The sequence below is a fragment of the Opisthocomus hoazin genome, chromosome 5 (assembly GCF_030867145.1).
Source record: "Opisthocomus hoazin isolate bOpiHoa1 chromosome 5, bOpiHoa1.hap1, whole genome shotgun sequence".
NCBI classification, from domain to species: Eukaryota; Metazoa; Chordata; class Aves; order Opisthocomiformes; family Opisthocomidae; genus Opisthocomus; species Opisthocomus hoazin.
In genome coordinates, this window is record NC_134418.1 from 28,212,240 (window position 1) to 28,234,978 (window position 22,739).

The window sequence follows — 22,739 nt, forward strand, 5'->3', positions numbered from 1 at the left end:
TTTTGGCATAAAGATGGTGCAATTAGTTATCCCCGGAGTTCCCCCTCCTTTGATTGTTTTCTAAACCTCTTAGGTTACTGGGTCCTGTATGTTTTTGTTAGGAAATATTGTTAGGAACCTTTTTTTTATGCTTTTGCATTTTTATTAGATTTACATTGCTCCACCCACCATTTGGAAGTGAACAGAACTGTCCTCCATCAAAGGCTAACAAGAGTTATTCACGATGCAGTTGGAAAAATTATAATGCAAACAGTAAGCTAGATGGGGAATTTTACAGGCATCTTTCTGAGTCGTGAAGGATGCTGTCCCTCTGGTTTATGGGCTCTCTGCTCTCTTGACTGCTGTTCCTTTCCCCCTGGCTCCCCTCCAGACCTGTTAATTTTCAGCCAGGGAAGAAAGGGAGATTTGGGCTCCTCTAAATTTCCAAGTCTGTATTTTTTTGTGCGGTGTGGGTGGTGACAGCGAGCTTTGTGTGCAAGAGCGTTGGCATGCAGAGAGCCGCAGTGATTAGCATGCCGATTGCTGTGCCCCGGCAGAGTAAACAGGGCTGCTCTGGCTGAGCTGTGGCCGTGCCACCCAGACAACAACCTGGGAGCAGACGTGGGGAGAGCCCTGCTCCATCATGCAGGGCAGGCAGGGGCTGAACACTGCCCCGGCTCCTCTGCATCCCAGGTTTTACAAAAATTGAGATCTCTGCCCCACGCTGTGGTTCTGCTCCTCTCTGACTCTTCCCGTGGCATCTTACCTCCAGTTGGAGGTTGGAGATGAGACGCCTCGGAGAATATCAAGCTATATGTTATATCCTTACTTGTCCACGCATCTACTGTTGCAGTTGCTGATCTAGCAATTTATATATCTAAAAACTTGTTCTCTAGTGACCTTCGTGGTTTATCTGCCTAAGAAAGATTCACTGGTTCTGTAAAAGGGGGGCAGTGTACATGCATATGTGTAAGTAAGTATAAAACATATGTTAAATGTATATGCACACATAAAGATTTAATCCCCTTGGTGCAAACCCATGTGTCATCACTCGTGTGTGGTTTGAGAGAGGCTTATATCAGTTTGTGCTTAATCTTTCTTAGCTGTTGATTTTTGGTTTTTACACTCTAGTAAGTGTAAATCCTCCATAAAAAGTGTTATAAAGATGGTGGTGTTTCTTCTTAGAGATAGTGGTCATGCAAAGTGTAGCTTCAAGCGTTTTTCTTTGGGGAGAAGACACCCCCCTCTTTTCCTAGTGGCTTCTGGCTGGTTGAGGTTGGAGAGGCAAGAGACTGGTCATCCTAACTAGGAGTAACTGGCTTGTTCATATCAACATGCATAACGTTTTCTGAACAAACTGCTGGCTTAAATGGTGGTGGGCTGTTTCGTATCTACCCTGCCTGCTCCCTTCAGAAATCCAGCCTATTCTTTTCTGCCCTGCAACATGCTGAAGCTGTGCTGGCAGCCTGCAGCAGTAGGTGGGGAAATTAGCAGGGCTTTTGCAGTTAAAGAAGCTGCCAATATCTGGGTTTGGAAAGAGAAAAGTCAACAAGCTTGTTGCAGTTACATATTTAGAAAAAAAAAAAGTTTTGTTTCATATTTTTCTGGTTTTCAAACAAAACATGTACTGTCTACTTAAATTATGTGACTGGAAATGTCTTTGCTTTCTTTGGTTCTTCATTTAACTGATGGTACAACTGGTTTTGAGCTGTTACTGGGTCAGGGAGAGGTTGGTTCAGTAGAATTATTTTTTTCTATTAAGAAGAGTTAAAAATATTTTATTTTTTTGCCTCATTTCAGGATAATATCATCTTATTCTTAAGAGGCTGCAAAGAGCTGGGGCTTAAAGAATCTCAGCTTTTTGATCCTGGTGATCTGCAGGACACATCAAACAGAGTAACCATCAAGTAAGTACAACAGCAGTTTGCGATTAGCATGTTAAAACCTCCACTGCATGCGATGCAATGGTAAATATTTAAGGATGAGCAAAAAGGCTATAGAATTGTCATTGATGTAAAGCAAATAGGAAGCTCGGGTTTGGGAAACCTTCAACCCTGGGAAGAATATGTTGTTCCTTTCAACAGGCTTTCTCTAAGGGCTGTTATTTTTCCCAGAGAGATCAACCACAGCACTTTAAAAATACTGTTTTAGTTAAGCAATTAGATTCTGTGGGACTTAGGGGTTTTCCAGAGTCTGAATTGATGGCATTCTTTTTTGTCTGTCCAGCTAATGAACTATGTAGGCTGGGGGGGGAAAAAATCACAACTCTGTTATTTCAGATTAAACTGTTTTGAAGACACTTTATAGGACATTTATAGGCCTCTCGGACTCTACAAGGTACAGACGTGAGCACGGCCTGTTGATTTTCTAACAAGAGCTCTAAGTTGGGACATGATACTTGGGCTGAGGATGTCTGTGTGAACTGGAAGTGCTGCAGTTTAGCTACTTCTTCACTAAAGCCACACACCTACTACAACGTGAATTGCCACACATGTATGAAGAGTTTCTCTTTCCTAATTACTAATTCCTGGGCTTTTTTGAGGGTGAAGTGATTTTTTAAAAACCTCCTTATAATCAACAACTTTTTGGCCATGGTGTGTGCTGCAAAGAGTTCTAGGTGCTTAGACTCCAACCCTTGTATTTTCAGCATTTTACCCCACAAAGTGTTTTAAAATATAGGTGTGAAACTGGCACAAAAAGAATTACTGACTTGCCTAAGGTCACCCAGAGCAGATTTGAATCAAAGTCCATATAGTCATAGACTGAGGTCTTAAATAGGAACTGTTGTGCCTTTCAGAGAAGATTTTGTCATCGTGGACTACAGGAACAGAAGCAGTCAAACTGTTTTTCTCTTGTTCATATTAATGGCAATCAAGCTCCCCACATCCAAAAGCAAGACCACTCCATACTTTCACAAAATTAGCAAAATTGCTAATTGGTGTTATTTAGAAGTTTTCCTGAAACTGTGGGTCTATCTTGTAATATGAAAAAGTTACTGCTGTACAGACAAGAAAATACTGCTGAGTTGATTGAATGGCCTTGCTTCATTTGGGAAAAAAGATTTGCCCAATGAGATCACTAATGAAATCCTGGTCAGACATACCCGTTTTAGAAAAGTATATGGAAACAATTCACAAAATTTCAGCGGCATTCTGTTTTTCTTTTTCCCCTTCTGGCAGTGGAAGCTGGGCAAGTTCTCATGGTATTCAAGCACTGTCTGGGAAAACTCAAAGGTTACGAAAATTGAATTGGCCACTTCCCTTGTTTTAAGGAATAATCTCCCACTTTTTGCTCCTTTCCAAGTTTCTGGCTGTAATATGAGGTTCTTCTCGCCTGCACATACCAGTGAGAGGGGACTACGTAACGTATTTCTTCTAAATCTGGTAATATTGCAATGAAACAGGTTTCATCATGATGTCCTGTAAAATCCTGACAATGAGTGGCTGGAGGGAGTCGCAAAACAATCCCTAATCTCGATATAAACCCCTAATCTCCATATAGAGCCAGAGAGAAGGGCTCTTTCTGATAGGAAGCTTGACCTTTTGGGGTTGAGGATGGTGGAGCACCTGGGAGGAGGCAGGCTGAGGGGATCCATCCAGGCCTGGGATGGAGCTCCAGGGAGAGCTGTCCAGCGCGTAGGCGAGTTGCACCAGGAGCGATAAACTCCACGGAGCTGGCGTGGCCCTCTGCCAAATACCGTGCTAGGTAGACGTGAAGTGTCTCACTGGCATGGATTTTTTTTTTCCCTCCATCAACTCTTCAGAGAAAGCAGCTGTGGAAATGAGCCAGATGTTTTCCTAGCACTGTCCAAGTTCATGCTGAGTAACCGAGTTGAGGTGTACAAGCCAAGTCCATGACTCTTGTGGAGAAATATGTTCAAGACTGTCTTCCGCTAGCTAGTTCCAAAAGCATGAAGGTGATTTTTTCCCCCCACCCCTTTCAAGACTTTTGGCTTATTTTCTAAACATGGTAAAAATGGTATTTGTTCTGTGGTAAAGGATGAATAGGACATTATTGCGCATGATCAAGATAACGACATTTTTAATCATTTTTTTTCATATAGATGTTAATTAAAGTATGCATTAGGTCTATTTTTTTTGGAACATTCAGCTTATAAAAGTTATGAGCTAATGCTGTAAAGAATTTCTTCTTGACTTTTTAAATAAGACTCTTTTCCACTCTTTTTATTAAGAAAAAAAATAGGACTGTTCTGTTTTTCTTAGTATGTGGGTATAGGTGGATAAAATTTTGACCTCAAAAAGATGTTATCAAAAATACTTTGATGTAGTATCGCCTGTATTTAGGCTTTTGTTTTTCTCACAGATTTAAGTACTTTTATTCTTGTTTTTATCAGGTAATCTGTAATGCTGGAGTTGACTTACTGTTATAGTAGAAGGCAAATCCATTATAAATAATCAGGAGACAGTGTGTACTAAATCTGAAGTGCTCTTACTTATTTTTAAGCACCTAAATGTGATATACATTTCCTCCATTCTTTTTTTAATGGTTTCTTTGCTGAATTTTGAAATGTTGGTTAATTTGTGCAAACCTACTGCTTTGCTGTTTCCAGCATAAAACTTTTCACTCTTTGAACGTTGGTGAAAAACTAAATTAAGAAGAATGCCGACATTCAGTCTCAGTCCTCAAGTATACATTCTGAAAGTAAATATGTTTTCCACAACAGGTTCTGTTGCAAGTGGCAGGATCTTTGTTGCTTCACCTGTCTGCTTTGTTCTTTGCTGTGCGTTTTGCCGCAGAAGCACCTGCTCCATTTCCTAAATGTTTGGTGATGATTTCCTCAGTCTCCTATGCATGTTCAGTTGGTTCCATAATCTGTGTGGGTCTCAGGATTTACCACAGAGCCGATCCTGGCTGTTGGATTACTGCAGAACACATTTTAACAGCGAGGACTTTGCTCTTCTTCTTTGAAGAAATCAGCAACACTGTTTAAAGGAAATATTTTTAGCACCATCCGACTTTACTGTGGGACCATTATAAACACATTTGCTTTTTGTACTTCCAGAATTCTAATTTAAGGATTGAATTAATGGTGACAAAATACTCCCACGTTATGAATAAATGAATGTGTGAACTACATCTTCTCAGCTTTCATGTGTTTCCAGACAGCAGAAGCATTCTGCAGGCTTTTGTTAGGGAAAATGTGATCTGCTGCATGTACGCTCTTGGAAAGTGTGTCTGCTTTCTGATCATATTCTTTTTTCCTCTTTTTGTGTGTGTGTGTATCTGCAACCAGGAACATTGACTATAGTAGGAAGCTGAAAAATGTAAGTACATGACTTGGAGTATTTTTTTTCCTTTGTCTGGTTAATCCTGTATTTGGCTTGAGTTTGGCCTGAGCAAGAATTATGTCATTAAAAACTTTGTACAGATGAGTATCGCTGCAAAGTTTTTCTAAACACAAACCTAACCAGGTTCTACTGCAAACTTTGGTAAAGCTGTTATGGCAAAACAGCCTTACTACAGAAATATAATGGAGAATGTTTGTCTCTGCTTAACGGAGGGATAAAGAATGTGATCTGTGTGCTGTCCATCGTGGTTTTCTTTGGGAATGGTCTGACTCACCCACGAAGCTGCGCTTTTGTAGCCTTTCATGAATATGGAGTCATAAAGTAAACTTGCACAAAGTATTTAAAATGAAGCAAAATGATCATTAGATCTTGATGAAAGTCTGGATGCAGCGTCAGATTTGCTAGCTTTCTGGTGGTTCTTCCAAATAAATGAGTGTTTTCCCAGAAAGGCTAATTCCATTTATTTTTTGTTGATTTAAACCAATAGCAATAACAATGGATCTTGTAATTGCAAAGTAGAAAAGAAAATAGCTAAACTTTGCTGGTCTCAGAGTTAGTTATTATCCTGTAGCCTAGCAAGCTGTCTGTCCTTAGTCAGCTGTAAACTGCTATAAATTCATTTTATATTTGGCTCATATACCTATAAATGGCTAGGAAATGCCAAGACCTTTTCCTAATAACTTTGAAAGCCAGTAATCATGACTGCAGGTAAAAAAATAAATAACCCCCCAAAAAAACATAATAAAACCCCCAAATTAATTTATTCTGTCTTTCCCAGCATCATTTTTTTACTGAAATTTCTTTACTGAGAGTTGTGAAGCACTGGAACAGACTGCCCAGGGAGGTGGTTGAGTCACCATCCCTGGAGGTGTTTAAAAAATATGTAGATGTGGCACTTTGGGATACGGTTTAGTAGACATGGTGGTGTTGGGCAGATGGTTGGACTTGATGACCTTAGAGATCTTTTCCAACCTATGATTCTATGATCAGAGTAGTATCTTCTGCCTCCAGCACACAAAGTTGCAGGAGAAGTGTTCAGCTTTGACATTTTAGAACCCTTGTGGGCACTGGCTAAATATCTTTCTACAGATGTATTGTTTTAAAGGTAAAGTTTCAGAAGTATCCTCCACTACGTGCTTGTAGGCAATATGTGCTTTCCAGGTGCATGATCCTACCACCTCGGCTGGCAGCCAGTGTGACATTATTTGGAGCAAAAGAAAACGGATAAAGAAAGGAAGAAGAGAGAATGCTAGCAGAAATAAATAAAAATACCACAACCTTCATCAGAGAACTGAATGGCAAAATGAATCGGACAGTTTCCTGGTTGCTAGGAATAGTATATTTGCAAGTGTTTTCACTTAACTTGAGAACACGTACTGTAAGAATTTCTTACATAAATTTTTTGAGTGGTGCTGGTTGAAGGAAGACAGCTCAGGTAAAGGTTGTTTCAAGACAAAAAAGATCAGTATTGGTGAAACCACCTCCTTTCCCCTTTTTATATTTTAAATTAGGCACCACAGTTGTTTTTAAACAGGGGATCTGTGTGCCACACGCTGTATACTTTTCTGGCAGGATTTCGGACATCAGACTTAAATGAAAAACGGGGATGTCGGAGAAAGTTGATGAGAAAAGGCTAATCAGAAATCTATCGTATGTGACTGAGGAGGAAGCACTGAAGGAGTGTGGGTGTAGGTTTTAGGGAAGAAGAGTCTGGCAGAGATGTCTGTCCTCAACGTCCCCTTGGGATTTCTCCTAGTCCTATTTTCTTTAGCTCACTGTATAGTATGAATTATATGGCCCTGTCCCATCAAAACATAAAATACTGTATTTCAGTTTATTTAACTTTTTTGGGATAGTTAACGACAACTATTATTTATTATTGGTTGCACATCTTTTCCACATCAAAATATTTCCAGTTTGTTCTGCAGTTAAATAATTTGCAATGTCACAGAATATGCAGAAAGAACGGGCAGGAAGTGAGAAAAAGCCCCAGGTTCCGAGGTGATGGTTGGGCATTTCTAACCAGTGCAAAACACTGAACTGAATTGCCTTTGACAATCAGTTTCCAGTCCAAATTGCTGCTGTACAAGTACCATTAAAGGCGTTGCTTTAAGTGGAGACAGATGTGGGTGCAGAGAAGGACTGTGTGCTTTCCCTGCGTGATATAAATGTCAACGTTTTTGGAGGTGTTGGATTTGACCATCTCCTTTCCTAAAACAAGTCCAGCACCAGCAGTGTCAGGTCAGATTTCTTTGCTACCTAAAGGAGTGAGAGGGTATATGAACATTTGCAAGAGCAATTCTTGGCTTTTTTCCCGCCCTGGTTTTGAAGTGACTTTTGAGTTATGGAGAGACATCAGGAGACAACTTGAATGAAACCACCACTCTTTCCAGTTTAGTCTGATAGAAACAAGAAGATTCTCATGGCTTTCGATTAATCAAAAAGACTAAGCATTTCTTAAGCTAGCAGAAGCCTGGAAGTAAATGTTCTTGTGTCATCTGGCTAATTACATGAAGACAATTAAAAATAGAACTACCTTTTCTGTCCCTGAAATAGGCAGGCACACATTTCAGTTGTTTTATTTATTCCATTAGTCTTAACGATTTTAATTAATGACCATTAGTATTATTACTCTTTAAGGATTTTTTTCTTCCTATTGGAATTACAAACAGATATATTTAGAAGTGTGTCTTATGGACAGTTTCAAATATCTTGCCTAGTTTTTCTATTCGGTTTTATTTTTGCTGTTTACTTTCCAGGCAGATGTGACAGTTTCATTTTTTTATAAAAATATCAGGAAGATAATGTGTTAAGTTACATATTCTGTAGGACTGTTTAAATTTTCATAGTTGCCCAATGTATTTGTGTTTAACCGCTGACAGATGCTACCCTTTCAATTCTGATTTATAACAAAATCTTGTGCTGTTACGGAGTTTGGAATAAATGAGAGATGCTGAAGGGAAGTAAATTTAGCTAAGTAACTGTATAGATGTCTTCAATTAATTCTTATTTACTTCTGCAGGTATTAGTCACCATTTATTGGCTAGGGAAAGCGGCAAACAGCTGCACGTCATATAGTGGATCAACCCTGAACCTGAAGGAGTTCGAAGGATTGCTGGCACAAATGAGAAAGGTATCTTTTTGTTACGTTTTGGGAATGGACATTTCATTTGAATTATTACTCCCATAAATAACCTGTTTGTTGCTAAATATGACAGAAGTAGGAGTCTGGAGTACAAATTACTTGGTAAACCCCTACCTTCTTCAAAAATGTTTGACTCTATCAAGCCATGAACACAACTTTCTTTGGCAGACAGCTTTGTGGTGATACCAGTGATGCAGTATGTGATGTCAAACAGAGCCTTAGAATTGTCGCATGGCTCTGTCAGCTTCATTTCCATAGGTTTTGGTTTGAACTATTTTCATTTACGGCACACAGTTTCAGCTAGAAGAGCTGAGACTCAAAAGTAAGGTGGCAGGACTCCCAGGAGCAGAGAATTTGTCTTCATTCTCATGGGCAGCTCTTCTCATTCAGTCTCATGGGCAGCTCTTCTGTTTTTAAGTTGCAACATACAGCATCAAACCAAAGTATCTAAATAAAGCTGAAGGGTAGAAAGATAAGATTATGTTTCACCAAAGGCGTAGTTATGATGAAGCTGTGTTTTGCCAAGCTCTAAATTCTGGCTGAAATCATATTTGGTGGTTTGTGATGAGCTGAGCTCTGTTGGAAAGGAAAAGCTGTGATTGCTGTAGGGGTGGTTTGGGGACTTTTGGTTGAGCATTCCAGTGTGCCCTGAACCTCAACATGAGACACTTAACCTCAATAATGGTTAGTGTTGATAGCCAAGCATGCGTTTACTGGGGATGCAAGGGGCAAGGAGCAGGCATGTGAGAAGATAGCAGCACCCGGTGCTAGCATTTCATGTGTTGGACATACTGCTCATGAAAGGCTATGGAGGTATCTTCTCCAGCCCACAGAGAGCTTTGTGCCTGCTACTCCCTCCCCATCTTATGTAATGGCAGAGTCACCACAGGCATTAGGGTTTGGGGACGATAGGAGACTGTCTGCTCTTTGCTTTCCTTGAGCTCAGTGTGGCTGCATCTGCACCAGCTGCAGCTCTTCATTGTGGTGTCTCAGAGGACTGGCACCACATTGCCACTGGAGGGGAAGAAGTACTTGGCTGACAGACAGCAGTTGCTATGCCCTAGTGTGACCAGAGAGCCTTAGCTAGACGGGTAAAATCCCTGTTTGTGAGCCCAGTTCCTGTGAACAAGCAGATGGAAATGGAGAGGAAAAGAGAACATCTTGTTTCTCTGTAGAGGTTTATTTTGGTCTTCATTTGAAATGACCTGCAGTAATTGCTCAGGACTTTGCCACTCATGAGTGATATGACTGAGACCAATAAAGAAATGAAGTTAATACTGTAATTGTTTCCAAACAGAAGATGCAGGGAAGGAGCAGTCCCCACTCCAAAGAGTCTGAAAGGTGGTCTTGCAGCGTGAGGCTCCTTTTTTTCCAGGTGATGTTTACCCATCAAACTAGTCATCAGAGCATTTTGGAGGTGTGATCTTGAGCCCTTTTGTGGGTTGAAGTAAGCTGGAGCCGAAAGGCGGCATTCTCCGGGGAGCTGGTGATCGTGGAGTGCCTGGCTGGGCAGTGCAGAGCACTGCAGGTCAAGGACAAAAGCAAGAGGCTGGGGTTTGATTCATTACAGATGTTGGAGCTGGGAGCAGAGTAGCAATCTCATAAAAACTGAGAGCTATATATTCCTTTAGTGTAAGAACAGAGCACTTCGCAGTTCTGAAAAGTCTTGTTTAAGTGGTACTGTTGTGAGGGCTGCTGGCATCTTATGTTAAGGTCACCTCCCTACTCCTGTACCCCTGCAGTATTTCCCATGGGCAATTGGGGGTATGTCTGTTACTGAATTTGAAGAGGATTTGGTTGTAAAATAGAAGGTTAATCATGCTGTGCAACACTCTGATGTTCTTTATAGCTGAGCTCGAGTGATGAAAAGACACTTTGTCACATTCTCTACTGGCATTTTTTCCACTGAATTTAATAATTAAATCGACCATAAATTCAGTCTGGTTTAGTTTTTTTGTTATGAATCCTCTCTGCCCTCTTTTTTTAATAAGCAAATCAAAAGACAGCTCAGATGTAAGTTGTCTCAGACTCATCTTTTTCTACTTCTCTTACTGAAAGGGCTATTCATTTCTAATTTTATTCATTCTACTCTGGTTTTAATTTCATTAACTATTGGGATATACATGCATTCTTACTTTTAAACTAGAAATTCCCAATGACAAAACGTCCATGGCTTTTTGATTATATTTAGTGGGTGGAGCTTCCTGGAGAAGTGCATCTTATCTTTGGCAGTCACACTTTTACTACCACTCGGTGACATACTGTGTTTTTAATGAGATAATATGAAAGACTAATGTGCTGTTTGCATGTCGTGTTACAGTGTTATCAGTCCCGCAGATAACCACTTTCTTTTTCCCATTGATAACATTTGGGAGATGACGTTTGCTCAGAGCAGGACAAGTACCCGTTTGTGGACGGCGTGGGGCTGGGAGAGTAGCTTTGCCAAGGGGAAGGCTGTAAAGAACATGTTTACAGAAGTCTAGGATCTCATCCTGGTGCCTGCCTCCTAATTCCTGGGGAGCGGCATGCAAAATTAACATCAACAGGCCTTTGAAAGTAGGGTCTGCAGAACTCATTAGTTCACAGTTGGACTGTTCTCAAACTGTGGGAGACAGTGAATGCAGGATGGGGCTTTTTGCCCGACTTCAAGTCCCTGTAGCTGCTGACCAGTTCTGTGTCATTCAAATACAGTAATTTAGGAAAATGGAATTGTGCCTGAGGATTGAGAATAGCTGATTGGTGCGAAAGGATGAGAGGATTTAGGGAATTTGGATTTCTAAAAAGATTTTTGGATCGTGTCTCAAACAGGATTTTGATAGGATTTTTAGATTTGTTCCTGGATATGTGTAACATGGATTTCAGAGAGACAGATCTTTGTTGTCTTGTGTTTCCATCAATATTTTAGTTCACTAAGCAGGACTGGGGAAGGAAGTAACATAGGATCCAGTTACTACTTTGTTAGGTGATTTTTATTTGTTTGTAGAAAATACTTTCACTTCAGTTTGCAGTGAGGTTACTTATTGACATTACCACAGTTTCACCTGACCTTAGGGGACCTTTGCCACTGCCCTTAATGTGGTATTTTGGCAACGTAACAGTGAGCGGCACTAATTAAGACTTCTTCCTGAGAAGTCTGCAGGATGTTGGGTCTGAGCTCTCCGTCTCACATTAAGCCTCCCTCTTTTCCAGCATGGAAGCTTTGGTGTGTTCGTGCAGGGCTTTCCCCCCTCCAGTACTTCTCCTGCAACCCCACTTTCTTGCAGTGATGGCCCGCCATAGCATACTGTGGTGTTCTTGATTGATCTTCTCGTTGGCGATACTAGTAACGAGTAAAAGCTTAGCAGTCAAGGGCAGCGGGAACTGTGCTCAACATAGCCATTGTGCTCCAGCTAGTGGTAAGCAGGGGGTGCTTCTTAATTAGGAATTAATATTCAAATACTTCTGGGGGGAAAAAAAAAAAAGAAAAAAAAAATCACATTCCAACCTCTCTGGATCACAAAATGTCAGTCAGATAATGGCACCCACATCTCTGACTTTACTTACTATTGGGGGAGAAAATAACAGATTTATCTATGCATAAAAGTAGTTATTTTTGTTTCTTCTCAGACTGTGCGATTGTAATTAATGTTAAGACGCTCTCTAAAACAAGGGATTTATTATAATGCAAGGGTGAGGATGGCTTCTATTGACCTTTTCCTCTGCTGGAGTTTCAGTGTTTTAGTATGTGCTGCTTGCACTGGAAAGAATTTATAATCACAAGGCTGTCAAAGACAACCATTGTTCTCCCTGCTCTGAACATGTGGGTCAGCTACAAGTGCTTTCATATCCCCCAGAGCCAGGAGCTGGCAAAGAGTAAAGAGCACAACTGAATTCTTCTGAGGCATCAGGAAAAGCGTTTTGCATATTTTTCATTGCTGATTGCTTCAGAAAGACATCCCTCTTTCATAACGGGAATTTCTCTTGAAGGTAGAGGGAGGCTGGGGCACACTGCTTCATTATTTTGCCGAGCTGAAGCAGCAACAACAAATGCTGTCTGCTGGTGTCCCGGCCAGATACAATAGATGGGGGGGGGGGGGGGGATCTTTTGGAAAGCAGCAGACATAAACCTGATGGAGGCACAATGTTAAAATTGTAGTGCCTTTGCCTGTGCTATGGACTGTGGACGACAAGTCAAGTTTCAGGTTACTTTCGGTTTTGATCGATTTATTAACTTGCCTGTTGCAACTTTTTCTCAGTTCATCGTGCTGGTCTAATGAGTGGGGTTTCCTCTTAATCAGCATAAAATTGGGGTTTACTGCAAGCTTGCGCTTCAGTTTTGAAGGGGAGAAGGTGCAGGAAACAATAAACCCTTTTTTGGGGAGGAGATTTTAGTATTTGGGAAGATGCCTTGTTGTCTGGTGTGTGACGGACCTCACGGGTACGTCAGTGGCTGCTTTATGAAGAGGTACCTGCTGTACTTCCATGTAGGAAACGGAGGATATTGAGAGCCCGAAGCGCAGCATTCGCGACAGCGGCTACATAGACTGCTGGGACTCCGAACGCAGCGACTCCCTCTCCCCGCCGCGCCATGGCAGAGATGATTCCTTTGACAGCCTGGACTCCTTTGGCTCCCGCTCGCAGCAGACACCGTCTCCAGATGTAGTGCTCAGAGGGAGCAGCGATGGTGAGTACCGGTCACAGCGTGGCACGTGTGTAGCGTTGTGCTGTATGAGTAATGTTTCTGGAGCAAATGTGCCACTCAGAAGCTGGACACAGCCTCTGAATTGTGCTAATCCGGTGGGAGAACTTCTCCGTGAATGCTGATTTGTGCTCCCTGAGGTTTAGATGACTTTGCCAACAGCTTCCTTGAAGTCTGTCTCAGTTAGGATAGCGTAGCATTGGAAAATGAGTTACATCATTGCAGTGTAATTTTATGATGAGAAGAGTGCTTTTCTGGGTTACGGTGTAAGAGGACGTTAGGCAGACTCATTTTAACTTATAAACTAGGCTGGAGTAAGAAATAAAAGGGAAATATTGAATAAAATGTTTGCCTAAGTAAACCCTGGGCAGCTAAATGACGTAGAAATATCTTGGAAATGTCTGATACTTGACAGAGTTTTGAAGTCTGTACAACATTTTACCGAATATTCTGTTTGTTTTCATGGTATTTAGGAAATTGGGTAAATGAATAGCTCCCGGCATCAGTGCCATGGCCACCTTTGTACACCTTTGAGTGAGGACATGTAGCTCTAGGCTTACAGAAGGGGTGCTCCTTCTGTGCCTACCTTGTCGGGTTCCCAGAGGCTTCCAGAGGCTTGTAAATACAGCATGCTGGATGAGGAAGGATTTGCTAGGAGTAGGTGTGAAGCATGCGCTAAGGTTACCTGTTGTGAGCAGGATTCTGGTTCAGAACAAAAGGATACTTGATTGAGGCTCCCTCTGCGTGGTTACATTCCCGATGAACAGATGAATCAGTCAAACTTCATCATCGGGTGAAGTTATGTTCCACACGTGAATCACTTCTCCTTAGTAATGTTATTTATTTAATAAGAAATAGGAAGGGCAGAAAGACTTTTTGGTAGCAACCAGATGTTCATACTGCTTTTGGCAGTGTGAAAGAACCTGGCGCTAATCATAACCGGACACATGAGAGATTTCCCAAGGTGATGGGAAACTCCTTAAAACTGAAGAGCTGGCAGGGAGAGCTGGTATTACAGCTGAATTATGGAAGAGCTGTGGGGAAAGCAGGACTAAGATCTGCTCTGCTGTTCTGAGTGGCCTGTGGTATTGGGGCTGTTGCTGGTTGGCCATCCAGGTCCAGCTACTGGGGCCGGTTCCCTGAAACAGCCTCATGCCCCCCTCGGACACTGAACAGAGCACAGTCACCACATTACAAAACGTGTTTCTGCCTTGCCAAATGGGACACAAGTGTGGGGTTCGCAAATAGCAACACCTCACACGTCCTAGTCAAGAAGTGTTGCTCTGTCCTGGGTGCTCAGGGAGTGCCCAGTGTCCCTGGCTTCTTGGAGCGGGTGGGCAGCTGGTCACATATGTCCTCTAGCCAATTCCTGTCAACTTCTCCTGTATTAGCAGATTTTAATAGGGTTTTGTGGTTGGTTGTTTGCCACAGCTAAGACATGCTATCTTGTCGCATTCTTGAGTCCATAACAAATACAAAATAAGATGCAAGCATACAAAGCTCGTTCTTAAAAATTAGTCTTTAACCATATCCAGACCCATGCAGATGCTGTGTGCACACGTATGACTTGTCCAGCCAGCCCTTTCTAATATGTCCCATTTTCTCTGCTTGCTGCTGCCATAACTTCACAGCTGTCTCCTCCAAGAGTTGCAGGTGAGGTGTAGCTTGGCTGACCTCTTTTCCTTCGAGCCTTTTCCTGTGGCCCCAGCAGGCCAGTGTTTCACTGAGCTGCATGTAGTTTTTGATAGAAATAATGTATACGCAAAGCTAGATGGAGGAAAAGGTTCTACTCACATTTCTTCTCTCTCTGTTCAGATAGGAGCTTTATCAGCCCACTAATATGATAGCCAGATAAAACAATGATTCCTTCCACTCCTAGAAAAAAAAATTAATGAATGGAGATCACTTAAGTGATCCTAAGGTGATGATTAGTTTAGGTGGAAGCAATAAGTAATGCTACCTTCACAAATGCGATCTGTGATTAGCCCCGCTGTTTAGGAACTGCTCTGGTGTCCTATGCAGATCCTGTCCCTTGTCAAAAAGCAATCAAAAGCAGTGGTAAAACAGAACAGTTTGTTTAAAACACAGTAGAATTGCAGACTGACCTGTGCGTAGAGTTGCTAATGTACTGAGGAATGAATAAAATCCTTTCCTTGGCCGGCAGTTGTGCATGGATCCTCATACAAAGGTTCTGTGCGTGTCTGTGGTGTACAACTGCTTGCTAGGGGTTGTGGGAACTGGCTGCTACTTCTCCTACTTGGAAACGCAGAGCAACAAAGTTAAGGTTAGAAATGTAGAGCACGGCTGCATCTTTCATTCAGTGCTTTGGCTTCAAGTACTTGTTTTCCAAATTTGAGCTGAAAATAATTTCACAAGTAAAATATGAATAATTAAAGAAGCTGTTTGTCTTTGAAGTGCTCAACTTGGGGATGCTGCTAGGCACATCAATAATGAGGGAGAGGAATCTGTTGTAATTCCTCTGCTACTGTGGTTATCTATTCCAACATTTCTGTCTGCCGGTTCAAGACTGGTTTTCATGTGATACAAAAATAAACACCAGAACAAAGTCAAGACCAAACAGAATAGGAAATAACAGTAAGGGATCTTTTCATTTTCTTTCAGCTCCTCTGTGGCCCTGCGCAGTCTGATGGTATTACAGCTCTTCAGACCTCAGCTATCCTCAGACACCCGTGCTTATGTGGTCGTCACCACTTTTTTTTTAGATGTAGACTCAGGTTCCCAGTCATGGTACTAGTTATCTTATGTTCTTAACCAAAACAGTTCAAGCGAAAGATTACTGGCAAAAAGCACATTGCGATTTTTGTCTAACTAGCTCACTTCCATCGTGTCTTGTCTTTTTTTACTGTTCCCTTTCACTCTTCTTCGTCTCTCTTCAAGCAAACATTGAATAACTCAAGCTGCTGCAAAAGCTCTTTGCAAATAACATTCCTAGCATATTTAGACCTCTTTTCCTTCCCCCACTTTTAATTATACATAAGCTACTTGTGATTTTTATGATTTAATTGTTTGCAGTTGTTCATTAGGTAGCTCAGTGAATTAGCTAGTAATTGACTAGCATGGTGAATTAGCAAGAGGACACAACCTGAGTGGCTTCCCCTCGCCCCAAAAAGGGGAACAGCATATGCAAGTGGTGCAAAGGGGCCAAGGGCCAGAGACACCCAATGCTCCAAAGCTGGGAGATTTGAGTGCTGCTGGGAGAAATGGCTGAATACGCTCCATTTCACTCATCAAATCAGGGCCTGTGGTGATGTTACATTGCTGAGAGAGAACTATTTACACGGCTTCTTTGTGAATTACTTAAAAAGGCTCATGATGGTCCAGGGAATCTAGTGAATGTCTATGAAGTGGCTTCCAAAGTGGCTGTGAGGGCAGTTTTACTGCAGATGATCTTTGAGGTATTTGTTCTTCCATTTGGGAGTTTTGTTTTCAGTTGGAAAAGTCTTGTCTAAGTTTCTGTGTTTTAAATGGGTTGTAAATATCAGGAAACTTAGTTCATTTGAACAAAATAAAGTAGTCACTCACCTCTGTTGATTTCCCATCTTATTCTCTGTGACTCTCGATTTTTCTCTCTTGCCTTATTTCTTTTCTTTGCCAGCAAGGATTCTTCAGTCTTTGCTGCACTGATCTAACCTCTGAATCCTGAGATCCCTTCCCTCTCTCCTTGCACCTTTCCACCTGAGGATCAAATCTCTCTGTCTGTTTTGCAATGTGTTAGACTGATTGACCAGGCAAACCAATGAGACTGGAGAGAGCCCATCTGAATCTTCTGGTTATAGCAGCTGATGCTTATTCTCAGATTTTGATCAAAGCTGATGCTGTGTGCCTGCAAATTGCTGTTGATATGCGTGTATAGGAACATCCACAGATGCCTGCCATTCTGTATATATACAGCATGCAGCCTTTTTTTGCTTGAGCTTATGCTATGCACATGTCAGTCTAGGTTCAAGAGTGTGAATCGGGTCAAACATACCCATCTGTACAACTAGGAGTCATTTGGGCTTTAGTCAGGTAAGCTTCTGTAGCTGTCCTCTGTGATTGACAAGTCTGGCTTAATCTGACCCTGGGTTTTTTTGATGTGACCTGTGGCTGAAGATGAGTTTTTCAGGAGTAGAAAATAAGGGTTGAGAGGAAAACAATGTTTACTGTCTGTGTAGATATTATGGCTACCACCTTCAGTGACTGATTTTAAAATATGATTACAGGTAAAAATGGCCTCATTTTTTGGTGCTCACATGCTAAATTTAATCTTTGATGGTGTCATCTCTGATTTATAATTAAAAAAAAAAACAAAACAGCAAAAAAAACCACACAAAAAAACCCCAAAAATTGGATGAAAGTGAAAAGAAGATGGATTTTTCTTCTCCTTCCTCACTAGGGAGAGGAAGCGACTCGGAAACGGACCTGCCGCACAGAAAGATGCCAGATGTGAAAAAAGATGATATGTTGGCGAGGCGGACCTCACACGGTGAACCTAAATCAGCTGTGCCTTTTAACCAGTACCTCCCGAACAAGAGTAATCAGACTTTCTATGTACCTGCTCCACTTCGAAAGAAGAAAGCTGAACGAGAGGAGTACCGAAAGAGCTGGAGCACGGCGACTTCACCCCTAGGAGACAGACCTTTCAGGTAAGACCAGCCTGGCCAGCTTCTCCCTTCCTCAGCGATGACGCTTTGACACTTACCTAATTTTCATTCTTTTTGTAAGGTGTATGAAGCTGCAGTAGATCTCTTGCTGAGATGGTACTGATAAATTGTTTGTAGCAATTGGCAAAGGTGGTATAGAGAAGCAATGAGTGGAAAATCAGTGTCTTGATGTCGCCATTTACCATACAATGCAATGTATAGCTTGTGTTTGACAAGATGTTGGTTGATGTAAGCACCATGGATGTTGACTCAAACCCAAGGCTGGACAAAAGTGTTCTGGATGATCTGTCTCACTTCTCAAGATAGATAGTTACTCACCGACAAATGATACTTACAAGTAATGTTTAATGTATTCGGTCAAAATAGGTAATATTTTTGCTGTGTTTTTGTTAAATTTATTTGTATGTTGTATTCTATACACCAGTATAGCTGTGACTATGCGTTTCTGCATGATGGTTTTGCCAACTGATATTTCACTTTTGATTTGGCCTAAGAAGCAACTTCCACTAAAGAGAATAATTATCTTCCCGGATCACTCATCAGAATACCATTTGGCGTCTTGATATCAACAAAATGTGCTTATAATAAAGACGTGTATATGTTTCAGGCACAGCATACATTAAACTGCCTTGTATAATTCAATAGCAAACCCCACCATGAAACCATAGAGGAAGAAGAACAGAATGAAACATCAGGACTGTGTGAAAAGGAGACAGTGGGCTCCATGGCTCCCGAGGCAAGCTCCTTTAAAAATCAAGTAGGTTTGAATCAAAACGAAGGAAACTCCATAGACCAGTCTCCTTCATGTAGCGCAAAAGAAACATCGGCACCCAAGGGGAAAGAAGCAGAAGAGATCAGAAAATTAAGAAGACTCGAACAAGCTGGCATCAAGGTCATGTCAGCAGCCCAGCGCTATGGCAGGTTAGCCCAGTGGTGTGGGAAGTTGTGCATGCTTCACATTTTTAGGATTGGCTGAAGTGTGGGTTTCCTCAATCCGCTGTGATTTCACTTCTAACAAAAATCCAGTCTGCTAAGCACTCACAATGGCTAGCGAAGGTCTTGGTCTGAAGAGGCTTGTGATGTGGCAGCTGTGGATTGCAGAGGTGTATGATGCTAACTGCATTTGTGTTGAGAAATTGTATTGTCTGACAGCGTAATGTAAACAGATTGCAAGAAAACTGCTACACAGACTCTTGTCACCTTCCACCTAATGCTTTCTTGCATTTAATAAAAAATACATAGAAATGTACATTAAAAATGCCTTGTTTAGGCAAAAGTTTCAGAAACTTGCTTTACTTGTTGCCGATGGGATGGTTTAGTTTGCTGAACCACACTTTTTAGGTGGTTAATATTTTTAGCTGTGTTAATAAATGATGCATTTATTTTTAATGGCAGAAACTATAAAAGTACACTGCTTGTTAACACATGTACCAGTTAAGGCATGAAGGCATAGTTCAGCAGTCATAATTTGACTGACTTTGGCATGGAGTATCAGTAGTTATTCACTCATTACCTGGGTTATTTATTTTTTGATATTGTTCAATTTGGTTATTTCCTGTTCTTTAACTTGAGAGCTGAATGGGCTCACTGCCCGCGCCTTTCCATCATCTGATATCAGATCCTCATAAAAAATCTCTCTTTCTCATGGGATGGCCCACAAAGCAGAGTTTTAACCAACATGTCAGAAGACTAGGCTCTTACAAATGATCAAAATGGCTTGGCTAAAGGGTAAGTGTCCAAATGTCCGCCCATCCTAAATGTTTTATTTAGGATTGTGGGGAGAAATCTTGACAGTGAGTAGTTTAGCAGATGCTGATCTACAGTTTGGGCTTTGAAATGTGCTAGTAAGAAGTACAGCTCTTATGCGATACAGCTTGTTTCTATATACAGTGAGGCTTGTCTGTGGCCATATGCAGATGTGCCGTATGCAGATAAAGCAGTCACAGTATGTAAGCTGTCGTATGTCCTCTTCTCAGGTGTGCTTCACTGTTGTCAAGCTGTAGTGAACCAGTGTTTGCGTGTCGTTGTGGGGTACTACTTCAGCAAATCCAGATACTAATGAAGAGGAACTCTCTGTCATAAGTTGGTCCTTCAAGCTCCATTAGTGTGCTAGTCGATCAGGTGTCCTAAACCAGCAGGATACTAGCATAATCCTGTTCTGAGTCCAAGGCTGTAATGTGAATGGTGGCGATGTAGTAAAATGTAATAATAGCTTGTGTTTAGCAGTGCTGTGCACAACAAAGAGCACTGTTTGCATTTGCATTTGGAGGAGGCTCACCACATTGAGAGTTCTTTTTCCAACCCTGTGCTTGATCTGCTGCCCTGATCTCTGCAAAAGAAGCACATGTGATCAAATATGTGGTTCTTTGGCATGAGATCGGGTCTGCTCTTTCCTTGGACAGTCTGTTGTCCTGACAGGGGTGAAGGGAGGTGAGGAGAAATAACAAGCCATTTTCTTTCCTTGCTCTCAGTGGAAGCAACTCGTGGAATTTGGCAGCTGGAGGAAGGAGGAGCTGCTGGTTTTCTGCTGCAGCCTGGGGTCAAAGAGCAGAGCTTTGTAGCCCAAGCTTGACCATAGTGAAGTAGGAGTCTGCTCCTCGGGATTGTAGGAAGACACAGTAGAAAAGGCACTGGGGTCAGAAGTCTGTAAGGAAAATGTATGTTTAAGTGGAAGAATAGTGGGTGAGGAGAAGGGAAGAATTCAATAGTGACACTTTGGGTTACACGAGAGCATTTAACCATCTTTCTTAACATCTCATTATCATTCCATGTTCTTTGAACCTCTCAATTTTCTCTCTCTTCGTGGCATCAAGTTCAAAATTCCGTGCACTAATGGCAGTGAGCAATTCTCAATCCCTCTTGTTTCTGTATTCTGATTTTTTTTTCCTTTCACCACTCTTATTCGCTCATCTTTCTATGATGCCAGCCTCTCTTTTTTTTTCTTTCACTTGAGGTTGCCAGTTGTCTTCCAGTTCCTCTTAGCTGTTTACAGGCTGTTTCCTCTCAACTTACTGACCTCTGAAGGACACCCACTGTGACTTCGAGTTCTACGAGATATCTAATTGTTCCTAAAGCTGAAACTCAGTAGGGGACCTTTCTGGGTCTGAACAGGAAGGATTTGAACTTGTATGCAAATGTATTTTTTGCTTGGAATCTAAGTACTTCTCTCCATTGCTGTAGCATGTTCTAGGAAAGGGCTTCATTAAACTAGACATGATACAAATGCATGCCAAAAAGCATTCCCGCTTCCCGAAGGAGTATATTGTCTCTTTATAGCGCATTGTTTTATTAATATGGGATCCTCCTTGCTTGCTTATTGTTTGCATCTGTCTCTTAGTTACACTATTGTATCTGAAAGGTAAGGATCAGATTCATGGAGACTCCCTGAAAAGAGGAGAACTAAGTGTGTTGTAATAGATGATGGAGAGGAGGATATAAGAAAAATGTGAGCAAACATTTTTGACATGTTTGTTGCAAAAGAGCCATGGACTCTTATCTTCACAGTGCGTAAGCATGCAAAACCCTTTCATTATTCTAAAATGCAATATAAGGATCCACAAGCCTGTACGAGACCCTGCTTCAGGGAGTGCAAACGCCCACAGTCTGACAGTTTGGAAGCACCTGTTGTACCAGCATAGACCTGGGTGTTGTTTCTGCAAGGGCTGGGTATGCGAGAGCAATTTGCAAATCTGTGCGGAATTCTGGTCCATTGCAAGCTGCGAATGTCCAGTCTTCACTACCTCTGTGGTAAACTGGGCTTAAAAGATGCATTTGAGACTGTCACAAACTGATTCAGGAGACCCCAAAATGTCAGTGCGTATCTCTGATTCCATTAAAAACAAAATGTAAATGAATGGAAAATATTCTTAACCTAAAAACTGATTGCAGAAGTCTAGTTACATACTAAAAGCTCTAAGTTCTTCAGTTAGTTGCTACAATGACTCATAGGTGCTCTTTTGAATATTGTAACTCTATATTTCTTTGTTACCGGAAACACCTTCTCAGAAATGCTGTGTTTGTTGCTGTCAAGCTTCAATGGTATTGGTGGACATGAGGCTGAAAAATCCAGCAGTTTTTACTGAATAATCTCTTGGTTATACCTAGCTCTTAAAAACTAAAAGCATAAAAACAATACCCTCAACCTAACCAGCTGAATAAATGCTCATCTTATTGATCTCCATTTAAGAAGTAAATCTAATACTCCATTAAGTCTTATTTATGTGATTTTGTATATGCCCTTTGTGTCCAAGCTTCTGAAAATTATTTCTGAATTATTAGATTTCAAAAAAGGGTGATGGTATGAGTAGTAAAGTCTGATAAGAAATTAAGTTAATCATATGTACCCTGGCCTATTTGGGAGAACAAGTTTGGTGTGTATTACTTTTAGATAACTGTTTTCTTGTGTGCATAAAACACTAGGCACCGTGCATCTACTTTAGATCAGTATATTTTCTCTAAAGTTTTCAAATTCTTGTACTGGGGAAACAAAAGGTGTCTTAGGAAACCATGAACGGAAAATCAGACTCTTTCCCTGATGGTCATCTTGTACTTACTGTATTGCAGGTGTAAAAAGCCAATTGGATTTGGGCAAATTAAACCAGTGTATTGACAACACTGTTTAGAACTGAATGAAATATGCCTGTTCAGCAGTGAAATTCGAACTTGGAGGTGACCTTGTAAGCCTGTTGATTTTGATATGTACAAGAGTCAGTGTCCTTAGTAAACTTCTTACCGTGTTATTTTAGGGAAGAAAGAGTAGAAGTTGTTGTTATGAGTGGAAGCTAAGGGATAGGACAGTACTTACTGGGGAAGGGTTAGAAACGTGGAGCACTGCAAAGCATCCCTGCAGCTCAGAGCCGCCTGTTCCAGCTGTTTCTGAAGCTGTTGTGAGCAGAGATGCTCATGAGGGAGAGGAGTAGCAGTTCCCTTTAGAGCGCCGTCTATCAGTCGCGTCTATTGCCTTA

The 22,739-nt window shown here is 41.3% G+C and overlaps 1 protein-coding gene across 6 annotated transcripts in view; it reads left to right on the plus strand.

Moving 5' to 3' along the window:
• LIMCH1 (LIM and calponin homology domains 1) overlaps nt 1–22,739 on the plus strand; it is a 180,252-nt gene that overhangs the window by 104,578 nt on the left and 52,935 nt on the right. For all 6 annotated transcript variants that reach the window (XM_075420754.1, XM_075420752.1, XM_075420756.1 and 3 more), the window contains exons 4-9: nt 1,780–1,886; nt 5,234–5,264; nt 8,311–8,421; nt 12,901–13,096; nt 17,508–17,757; nt 18,421–18,696. In XM_075420754.1, coding sequence (XP_075276869.1) covers nt 1,780–1,886; nt 5,234–5,264; nt 8,311–8,421; nt 12,901–13,096; nt 17,508–17,757; nt 18,421–18,696 — 971 coding nt within the window. The remainder of the gene's footprint in view (nt 1–1,779; nt 1,887–5,233; nt 5,265–8,310; nt 8,422–12,900; nt 13,097–17,507; nt 17,758–18,420; nt 18,697–22,739) is intronic.